Source organism: Gracilinanus agilis, chromosome 3, assembly GCF_016433145.1.
Source record: "Gracilinanus agilis isolate LMUSP501 chromosome 3, AgileGrace, whole genome shotgun sequence".
Classification (NCBI taxonomy): Eukaryota; Metazoa; Chordata; class Mammalia; order Didelphimorphia; family Didelphidae; genus Gracilinanus; species Gracilinanus agilis.
Genome location: NC_058132.1, coordinates 29,027,794 through 29,038,008, shown reverse-complemented (window position 1 = coordinate 29,038,008; position 10,215 = coordinate 29,027,794). Strand labels below are relative to the sequence as shown.

The 10,215-nt window shown below is 58.5% G+C and overlaps 2 protein-coding genes across 2 annotated transcripts in view; both read right to left on the bottom strand.

Annotated features, from left to right (window-relative positions):
• APLP1 (amyloid beta precursor like protein 1) overlaps nt 1-634 on the bottom strand; it is a 7,342-nt gene extending 6,708 nt beyond the window's left edge. The window contains exons 1-2 of the mRNA XM_044668617.1: nt 475-634; nt 268-380 (exon numbers count right to left, since the gene is read on the bottom strand). Of these exons, the coding sequence (XP_044524552.1) occupies nt 268-380; nt 475-634 (273 nt within the window). The remainder of the gene's footprint in view (nt 1-267; nt 381-474) is intronic.
• A 93-nt stretch (nt 635-727) lies between these two features.
• Nucleotides 728-6,005, bottom strand: KIRREL2 (kirre like nephrin family adhesion molecule 2). Its single transcript, XM_044668616.1, has 15 exons — nt 5,954-6,005; nt 5,410-5,559; nt 5,135-5,284; nt 4,736-4,896; nt 4,392-4,542; nt 4,171-4,276; nt 3,944-4,092; nt 3,371-3,498; nt 3,145-3,277; nt 2,951-3,051; nt 2,642-2,861; nt 2,344-2,457; nt 2,125-2,225; nt 1,941-2,024; nt 728-1,540 (listed from the first exon to the last, which is right to left on the bottom strand). The coding sequence occupies exons 1-15, from the start codon at nt 6,003-6,005 to the stop codon at nt 1,211-1,213; spliced, it is 2,130 nt and encodes a 709-aa protein (XP_044524551.1). The 3' UTR covers nt 728-1,210.
• Between the last annotated feature and the right edge of the window lie 4,210 nt (nt 6,006-10,215).

Here is a 10,215-nt window from a genome sequence, read left to right as displayed (position 1 = left end):
CAGCAGTAGCAGCGAAGAGAGGCGGCGGCCGAGCCCGCGGGCCGCGGGGTTCGCTGCCCCCATATCCGGGCCGGGGCCGGGGCCCGAGCCCCCTCCTCTGTCTCCCCTGCCTGGCCCTGCAGCGAGCCGTGGGCCCGCGATCCGCTTCCTCGCTCGGCCCGGCCCGGCCTTCCTCCCGGCTCAGACGAGCTCGCCCTACCCTTCCCCCAGTCCTTGGTTGGTGGCCCTCCTTTCACTCCGCCAGCCCCCTCCCCCGGGTTTCCCCGCCCTGGGCCCGCCGGTGACAGGAGCTCCCAGCACCGCCGCCGCCTCCTCCTCCTGCTGCCCCCCCCAGCCCCGGGCTGCGCCGGCGCCGCCAGCCCCGCCCCGGCCCCGCCTCCCTGGCCCGGACAATAGCGCGGGTGAGAGTGCTCGCCCTGCTGCACGCACTGGGCCCCGGGCCGCCTCCTAGACCTCTTGAGGACCTCGCCATGCGTGGGCGATCGAAGCAGAGGTCTCCCAGCCCCCTCAGACACCTGGGCACGCCATCTCCACAGTCACGATACCGCCCCCCTCCCCCGCCGGCTTCCTCAGCTGCCGAAGGGCCCTGCCCCGGGGCTGAAGGGCTAGAATAGCCCTGCGGACAGTCTTCCATGACCCGGCTGCTTTTGGCTAGCAAAAGATCTCACACGAAGGGTTTTCCTTTTTAAAATTTTTTTTATTAAACATAAATATTCAAACCCCGACATCTACCCCACATTTCCCAATTCGTATTTGCCTCGGCAATGGGGCCACTTGGAGAAACGCACCCCAGGTGCCCTCCTCCCCCGCAGGTGAGGTGGCCACCTTGGGCCCACCAAGCCATGTTGGCACGTTTCTATGAGACTGAGCACCCACCAGGCAGTCTCGGTCTTCATGCCATCCTGGCTCTGCTTTTGGATATCTGTGCCCTCGATGCCATCCTCGATGCCGTCCCCTGTATACCAGGGTTCCGTCCTAGCCCACCTGCCACTTTGAATTCTCTCGACTGGAGTGACCTGTTGGCGTGGTTTGGCTTGAGCCTTTCCCATTTGCTGGGTCAGCTGTCCATCAAAGTCTTTCCCCTCCTCCCTCCCCATTCCCAGACTTGGTTTGCTCTCTTGAGGGGGGAATCTTGGTGGCCCAGTTCATCACCCAAGAAGACTGGAGACTTTCCAGAGGCCTTCCCTTGGCTGGCGGGCTGAGCAGCAGGTCACACGTGGGTTTGAAGGCGCTGGTGGCCAGGAACTGGGAGGACAGTGTAGGAAAAGGGGGGCGCCCCAGGGGCTGGCTCAGGGGCCCCATACGGGGTGGATCTGACATAGCTGCTGAACGCCCGGGTGTATGGAGTGGTGAGGTAGCCCTCCCGGGGCAGGTAGAGGCCCCCTAGGTCCGGGGGGAATAAGGCCAGGTGAGGGGCCAGGTCATAGAGTCCAGAGGGGCTGGCAGGGAAGACAGGGGACGCTGGCGAGGAGAACAGGGCAGGTCCGGGGTCCTGGCTCCCGACGGCACATCGAACTTTATAGTAGCCGTTAGTGGGATCCTGGGAGAGATGAAAGGGATGAAAATGGGCCGGAGGCATCAGGAAAGGGGGGCAACAGAGGCCCCAGGAGAGTCCATATGAGGGGCCAGACCCAAGAAAGAGCTTTGGAGGAGCCAGGGAGACCGAAGGGAGACAGCAGGGAGCCTGGGCGGTGGCTGATAGAGGAGAGAAACCGAGGAGCCACAACTAGGCCAATGGGGGAAAGAGACCCCCCCTCCCTCCCATAATGATGTGCCCTGACAGGAAGGACTTCGGAGAGGTGGGCCAAGCAGGGCCTGAGCAAGAGAAGGAAAGAGAAAGCAGTCAGGCGACTGCGGGACCCCGAAAGGGATGCAGGGAAGAAGTCAGACAGACAGGAAGGCTGTTAGAATGGGCCCCAGAACCTACAGGCTCCGCCCACCTTGGCCTCGGGCCCCGCCTCCTCCTCGGCCTCCAGGTCGCTCTGCTTGGTGTGGGCAGTGCCGGGGGACTCGCTGCTGGAGACCTGCAGGGCGGCACCGTGCCTGTCACCGAGCGTCCTAGGACAGCCCCGCCCCTCCCCTCCCCTCCCACTAGGGCTTCCGCAGCCTCGCGGGGGCGCATACCCGGTCTTCCCGGCTCCCCTCGTCCTCTTCCTCCGGGGCCCGAGGGCTGGAACCATCGCTGTCGGTGATTTGCACTAGGATGTCCCGCTTAGAGATCCTGGCTCCGGAGCCTGGGGGTGGGGAGAAGGGCGGAGCTTGAGGGCGGTACCCCAGAAACCCGGCGAGCTGAACCAGGAGTGACTAGGGGCCAGCGAGGCGGGAAGGACCCCAACGGACTACACTGACCTCGAGCTCGGCGCCAGCAGCAGTGGGCGCCCCCCGCGATGAGCAGCAACAGGAAGGCGGTGGCTGCGGCAGCCACTCCGGCCACGAGGCGCACCAGGGGCAGGGGGTCTGGCAGAGGATACAGGGATCAAAGCGGGGCCTTGAGGGCCGCGCCATCCCGAAAGCAGGGCAGGCTTCCCACGAAGTGTGGAAGGTGCTGGGTCCCGTCCCCCGCCCCCGCCCCGCCCCGGGGGCCTTAGGGCCCTGAACTCCTCGCCCAAGAGGCCAGGGGCTTGCGGGGCTCAGGGCTCACCACTGCGGGTCAGCCCGGATCTGGCGCCGGCCTCGCCCAGCCGGTTCCGAGCGCTACAGTTGAAGTCTCTGGCGAAGTCTGCTTCCCGAGTCCCTGAGATGTGCAGCACCGAGAGCAGCCCCCGCGGCCCACTCCCGGCAGCCCCCGGGGCAGGGACCGTCTCCACCAGGAAGCGGCCTCGAGAGCCTGAGGCCAGGTCGCCCTCGCCCCAGGACCAGACCTGCAGGGACAGGGAGAAGGGAAGGTTCAGCTCGGGCTGGAGCCTGGGGGTCGGCGGGTGGGTGTGGAGGCTGAGGCCGAAGGGCTCACCACTGCATCAGGGGCTGGAGATCCGAGCACAAGGCACTCCAGCCGGGCCGGGGCTCCCAGGGCAGCAGGAGGCGAGTGCAGGGCAGTCACTGCCGGGGGGCCTGGGAGGATTCAAGGTGCAGTCAGGGCCTCTCTGGCCCTCACCCAGGCTTCTCTACCCCCTGCCCTCTGGCCTGCCCCCAACCTCTGCTCACCGTGCACAGTCAAGGTGGCCTCCCCCAGGCCGCCCCCCATTCCTGAAGGTCCTGGCTCCACCCGACACTGGTAGCTTCCCGAGTCTCCGGGCCCCACGGACACCAGACGCAAGGTGGGCCCAGAACTGAGGATCTGTGGACACAAGACGAGTGGGTTAGGGGAGATGGGAAGGAGAAAATGGGCTAAATCCAGAGCCCTGGCCCTGCCCCTCACTCTGTCCCTTACCTTCGACCCCCCATGACGGACCCAGGTTACTCGTGGGGGTGGGTTTCCCTTCCAGGTGCAGGTGAAGGAGGCGTCTTCCCCCACATCCACCGCCAGTGGCTCAGGCGGAGAAAGGAGGAGAGGACCGACTAGAGGTTAAAGGAGGCTGTCAGTGAGGCTAGGAGGACCCAGGCTGCAGCCCTCCTAAGCTGCCCAGCCACCTCTAGGCTTTGAGAGTGCCTCAAGGCATCAGGAGGGCCTCACAGTCCTCCCAAGCCCTGCAGGAAGCCCTGCATGATAGATTTTTTTAAAAACCCTTAATTTTCGTTTTAGAATCAATACTCTGTATTGGTTCCAAGGCAGAAGAGCAGTAAGGGCTAGGCAATGGGAGTGAAGTGACTTGTCCAGGGTCACCCAGCTAGGAGGTGTCTGAGGCCAGATTTGAAGCCTGGATCTCTAGGCCAGGCTCTTGATTCACTGAGCTACCCAGCTGCCTCAAGAAGACAGCTTCTTTACCTGCTGTAGGGACCCAGACACTAGGAACATCCCAGTCACAGCCCCTTTGGAGACAAGAGGTCTTGCCCCTCTACTCACACTGCACATCCAATGCTGTGCTCCGATTGGTGCTGCCCACGGCATTGGTAGCCTCACAGGACACAGGTTCAGTCAGGAAGGAAGCATCAGCTTTCACCTCTAAAAGGGGCCCTCGAGCTCCAGGCAGCACAGATCCCCCTTTTGCCCACCTGGGGGATGGGAAGGCTCAGTATTGGTGGGGGCCTCAAGTACGGAGTCTTGAGAGTCCCACTGTTTTGTAGGCTCACCTGTAGCCAATGACTGGGGGGTGGGCTGTTGCTCTGCACAGAAATGTGACCTTCCCACCCTCGGGCACAGTCTGTGGCTCAGCAGAAAGGGTCACCACTGGGGGATCTAGGAGATGGAAGGAGATTGTAGTCAGAGTAAAGCAGGAGTTGCCCAACATCCCTTGCTTCCTTGTCCAAGAGCCCTTCAAATCCCCCACAGATCCCAGATGTCCAGTTCTCACACTGCAGGCTGAGGGTGACCTTAGTGTCTTTCCCCCTGGGCAAGGCTGGGCTTCGGGCCTGGCAGATGAAAGAGGCACCGTCATCCTGGGCAGAGGGAGTGATTGAGAGAGAGCTCTCCACTGCTCCCAGGATCCCACTGGGCAGCAGAGTCTGGGGGGTGGAAAAAGGGAAGGGGGTTAAGGGTGGTTGACTTCTTTGACCCTCAGTGAGGAAAGAGCCCAATTTATCTCTGGATTCTCATCCCCTGGAGAGGTCGCTGTTACCCAACAGCTTGCAAAAGTTTCCACAGAACATTCTGTCCTCTCCATGCTGTGAGGGAGGCAGCTCCAGATTATAATCTGACCTGGCTGTAAGTGGCTCCTTCCAGACGGACCCCATCCCGAAACCAGAGCAGCTCAGGCATCGGTCGAGCTCCACCTCGGGTCCGGCAGGTCAGATTCCCAGGAACCCCAGCGACCAGAGCCACCGTTGGAGCCCCTAACACTTCAGGTGCTTCTGGGGGAACTAAGGAGAAAAGCAGAACAGTGAGCCCCAGCCCTCCCTGTTTCATCAGAGACCCCATCCTGTGCCTTGTACGGGCACACATAGTTAGCAATAGAGGAGGCAAACACTTGGGACCTTGAAGCAATACATGGGGGACCAGTTCTTGAGTCCTGGAGGCCAAATGTGTGAGGTTGGACCAGTGAGTTGGGACAAATGCCCCAAAGAGTCCCAGCTAGAAAAGGGATCACGTATCACTCACCAAGTACCTGGAGCCGAGCCGGTCGGGAGCGAAGAGCGGCCTGGGTGGCCTGACACTCGTAGGATGCTTCGTCGCCCAGTTCAGCTGCCCCGATGTGCAGGTCATGGTGGCCAGTGGCCCTGTCTCCAGAGATCCAGTACCGGGACCACCCTGGGAGAGCCATGTAACCAAAGGGAGAAGGTTCAGATTTCCAAAGCCCAGTGCAGCCAAGACTTCTCTAATCCCCTTTCCAGAGATGCTCCAGCCCCTAAATCACTCCTGAGGCTTCTTCTCACCAGGCAGATCCCGTTCACCCCCCAGGGCTAGTCCATCTTTTGTCCATTGAACCAAACCATGATAGCCGCTGAGGACACAGGGGAGCGTGGCCTCCTCCCCCAGGACAACCTCCAGGTCTTCAGGCTGCTGTAGGAAATGGGGAGCATGGCCTGGCAGAGGAGAAAGACAATCAAGAGCTTCTCAGGGAGCTGCAGGGAGCCCAACCTTCCTCAGGCCCCCGGCCAGGCTTGGAAAGGCCAGACCTCTCCCCTAAGGTAGGTAGGGTGGGAGCAGAACTAGACCTCACCCTCTCCTCTCCCTTGGCCCCAGTCTCAGTGCTCTTCTGTGGAAGGTAACAGAATTCCGGTGCACTGGTCCCTTCCCCCAGGACCCAGCTTCGGACCTGTCCCCTTCCCTGGTCTCTGTCCTCCCCCCCCAGAGCCCTAGAGCTGGTGCTGCTGGCTCTGAGGCCTGCCCCCCGCCCCACCAGAGCTGGAAGAACTGGAAAGGAAAATGAGGCTCGCGGAGAGAGCGCTACCCCTCCGCTCACTTCCTATCCCGTACCTGCACTGGAGCCCAGGAGAAGGAGCAGCAGAAGGAAGTGGCCCGAAAGCATCTTGGCCGGCTTGGGGCTTCCTCAACTCCCCAAACTTTCTGTCCCCCACAAAAAGCTCTTCTGGAGCCCCGCCCCTTCTGCTCCTTTCGCCCCCAAGGCGGCCCTCCGGACCCCTCAGGCTCAAGCTCCTGGAAGCGGGGCTCCGGCTTCTTCCAGTCTCTCCGCTAGCCTGCCGCTCCGCAAGTCCCCCCGGGTTGGGCCAGGCTACACACTTGGGCAGCCCGCCCCCGCCCCGCCCCCAACTGGGCCCGCCCCTCCTCATTGAGAAAACCCTTCCTAGGCTGAGAATGAGACCGGGGAGGGGGCTGGGAAGGGGGGGGCACCTGTCGGGAGGGGAGGAGGGAGGGCAGTGGGCTAAGGGGCAGACGCAGGGGGTCTGGCCTGGGAGGGGGGGTTTGGGGGCTCCCTGTTGGGGTGTGGCTGGGAGTTCGTTCAGTCAGTGGAACAAAGTCGCTCAGCCGCGGCCCTAGGGGGAGGAAGCCGAGTCTCCCGGGTCCCCAAGTGGAAAAGACGATATAAACGGCCCAGGCCTCAGGGGTCCCAGCTGAGCTGCCGACCTGGGGATGGAGGGCTATTTTTAGCCTAAGAACAAGGTCAGATCGGGGCCAGAGGTTTGGGAGGGAAACTGAGTCAGTGACGGAGGGAGAGGGGTGCTGAAGAGACAGCCAAAGGGGCGTCTCCGCATCCTGCCCCCCCCCCTCCCCGGGTTCCCAGCCTAGTTATGGGCTGTATGAGACAAAGTTGCTCAAACCAAGCAATACCAACCCTTCCGCCGCCGTATCACGCCCGGAGCTCTGGGGGCCACCGCCCACCCCTCCGCCGCAAGCTCCCAGGCATTGAAGCCTGCACACTTGCCTCGGTCCTCACTGCCTCTCTGGTCACCCGGGAGACACCAGAAAAGGAGGCGGGGCCGGGGACTAGGAGGCTGGGAACGGAGCAGCTTGTCCTGACGGTTCAATGAGGGTCCCAGCCGCGCGTTCCCACGAGGGCCAAAGGGGTCTAGGGCAGCTGGGACAGGCAGGTGGGAGGGAAGGGAGCGGATCCCTGAGAAATCTCCCCTTCCCACAGAAGACCGGACACCTGGGTCCCTAAGAAGAGGGGCCGGGAGGGGCGGGATGGATGCCTCCGACCGTGCGGGGAAGGGTGTGAGGCTGGGGAGGCGGCCACCTGGGGCCTTCTGGGGAGAGGGCCCGAGAGGAGAAGCTGGATGTCTGAGGATTGCAATGGCGGGGGCAGGGTGGGGGTAAGGGGGCAGATGCTTTAAGCTCAACTCTGAGAGGATGACATGTCGTGTAGGGTCAGAAATCTGGCCTTAAATCACCCAACTTCATTGGATTTAGCCACCAATCCAGATGCCCACCTCTGTACCCCCCCCCACCAGGCTGCCTGAGGATTTGGGGATCAACAGCTACCAGACAGCTGGCTGAATGCCTGGGTTCTAGAGCTAGTGGGGCGGGGGAAGGGCAGCACAGGGAATGGAAACTTGTGAACAGTTTTCCCTCGATGTTTTCACTCCCTGCCCCCCCCCACGATGGAGATGGAAAGAGGGAGCATCTGGGATGAGGCCCTGGGGAGCCAAGGCAGGAAATAAGCTGTTGCTGGGCAGAGAGGGAAAATAACAGTGCAGGGGGAGAAGAAGGGAAGGGCCATGGCTACGTCTGATGCTAACTAGAGGCAAGGCAAGGGCCCCAGACCTTTTTTTCTGCTTCTAAGATCCTCCGTATATAGCCACCCAGTGACCTGACACACCACAAACCCTACCAGGACAGAGGGGGTGCCCAGCCCTCCCATCTGCTTCAGCCAAACTGCCAACTCCCTGGTTCCTCTAGCTTCCACCCTTGTACTCTTGGATTGTCATGGATGAACAGTTCATACACCGGCTCCCAGGATCCCCTCGATTTCCCAGGGCTGGCTCCACGGAGTGAGACTTGGGGGACTATAAGCCATAAGCAAGAGAAGGGAGGTGAGGACTCCTCGAGAGATCTAGAGAGAGGAGATAAGGAGACACAGGAATTAAAAAGAAGCGGAGAATTCTGGGGCAAGGTATAAGAGGAGCAGGTGAACGGAAAGAAAAGAAAGCAACGCGAGGTTAGAGAGAGCTGGAAGCTGGGCTTCCCTCTGAAAGCAGTCCTCCCTCGACAGAGGGTGCTAAAAACCTGGCTAGGAAGCATGGAGGGGTGGGGTAGGAATCTGAGTGGGGGTATGTGACTGTGTGAGTAAATCTCTGGGAGCTAAAATGAGAGCAGAAGAGGCTTATCCCTTACAAGGGACATCAGCATATGGTCCAGGAATTATAGGATGTGGTGCAGGGGGAAGCAGAGTGCCTGACAAGAGACAGCATTCATTCATTCATTGATTAACATTGATGAAACTCCAAAACCTTGAAAAACTCCCCTAAACCCAGAAAGTGACCTGGAGACCATCCAGTTTTACCCCTTGGGCCCTCCGTAGGCCTAGCGATCCTATAACAATACCTTGTAATGGTATCTGAGGTCAGGGTACACCTAATAATATACCTGGGAGCCCTAAGGAAGCCTACCCTAAAAATATCCCACACCATCACTTCCATAGTCTAGCTGGAATTCAGAGCTAGAACAGACAAGATCCCTGGGTGAGTCCCCCCTGGGACCAGGGAGGATCCACAAAAACACACAGCTGGTGGCAATACTTATGATATAACCATGTGAGACCAAAAGGATTCCACAGATACCATCATAACAAACACAGAGAGCAGGGGGTATAGACTGTCAGCAAAGCAACTGTGGGTTCCCAGTGGGAACTCATCTGTGAACCCCCTGGAAACCTTCCAGGAAATTGAAAAGGAAGCCCCATCTGGTCCCAGAGATCTCCTATAATAGTCTAGCAAGCACCTAGTAATGCCACAATAACTCCCATGAATCTACTAAAACCTCAAAATGACACTAAGCCAACAGCGCTCAAACACCCTATAAGAATAACATTCATTGTTAGGATAGCAGAGTCCTAAATCCTTCAGAGTGACATATTTGTAAACCCACTGGGAATCCCACAAAAATATCCCTGAGTGCCCCCCACAGAGGCTCTGAATTAACTCAAATGAATAAATCAAAGAAAAAAGCATTTAGAAAGTAATTACTTTACTCTGGGGGGGGGGTGCAGCTGGGTAGCTCAGTGGATTGAGAGTCAGGCCTAGAGATGGGTGGTCTTGGGTTCAAATCCGGCCTCAGACACTTCCCAGCTGTGTGACCCTGGGCAAGTCACTTGACCCCCATTGCCCACCCTTACCACTCTTCCACCTAGGAGCCAATACACAGAAGTTAAGGGTTTAAAAAAAAAAAAAAGAAAGTAATTACTCTGTGCCAGGAACTGTGCTAAGCATTAAAGGCACAAATACAAGCAAGATAGTTTACAACACATAAAGGGGCGGTATAAAAGAGTATGGGAGGGGTAACAAAAACAAAGGTGATATGAATGCCAAGACAAAACCCCAAAACTAATTCCTGAGGAGGAAAGAACATGTAGACAGAAAGATATATGCAGTACATGACCATTTGAGGAGGGAAACACACCAGGAGGCTGGAAAGGCTTTCCATAGGAGATGGAAAAACTCATTAGCTGGGCCTTGAAGGAAACTCAGCATTCTAAGAGACAGAAGAGAGGAGGACATGCATGTCAGGCATGGGGGACAGCCTGGGCTAAAGTGTTGCAGACATTTAATAGTGGATTGGTATACTGAATTGGTTCCCCCTTTGGCCCCCAAGAATAGTTTGATTTGAAAGCTTCAATAGCCTCTTCCCAAGACTACGAAACTAGGTTGGGCCGTCCCTTCTTTTGCCAAGATCTTTTATAGACAGGGTGGAGACCTGCTTCTTATGTATCTGTAAACAAGAACTCTCTTAAATAATGAAGTCAGTCAGTTCTAGCAGTCATGGTAGTCTAGTCACATGGCAGGAGGTTGGTAGCTTCTTTCTGGGATGAAATGGTGAGGGAGAAACCAAGGTCTCTGAGGCCACTTCCTGTGTGGCTATCTTTCAATCAGAAACCTCATAGGATGTCCTAGGGAGGGACTGGATGAGGATGGCTCAAGGTATATATAAGATATGCTCTAGACTTGAGGAAGGAGGTATCTTTTGTCCCTGTTTTCTGACTACATTCTTACTCTTTTCTCCCCAAGCCTAGCTGCTTAGTTAGTCATGCTCCTCTCTCTGGCCCAGCCCTGCTGCTTGGCTAC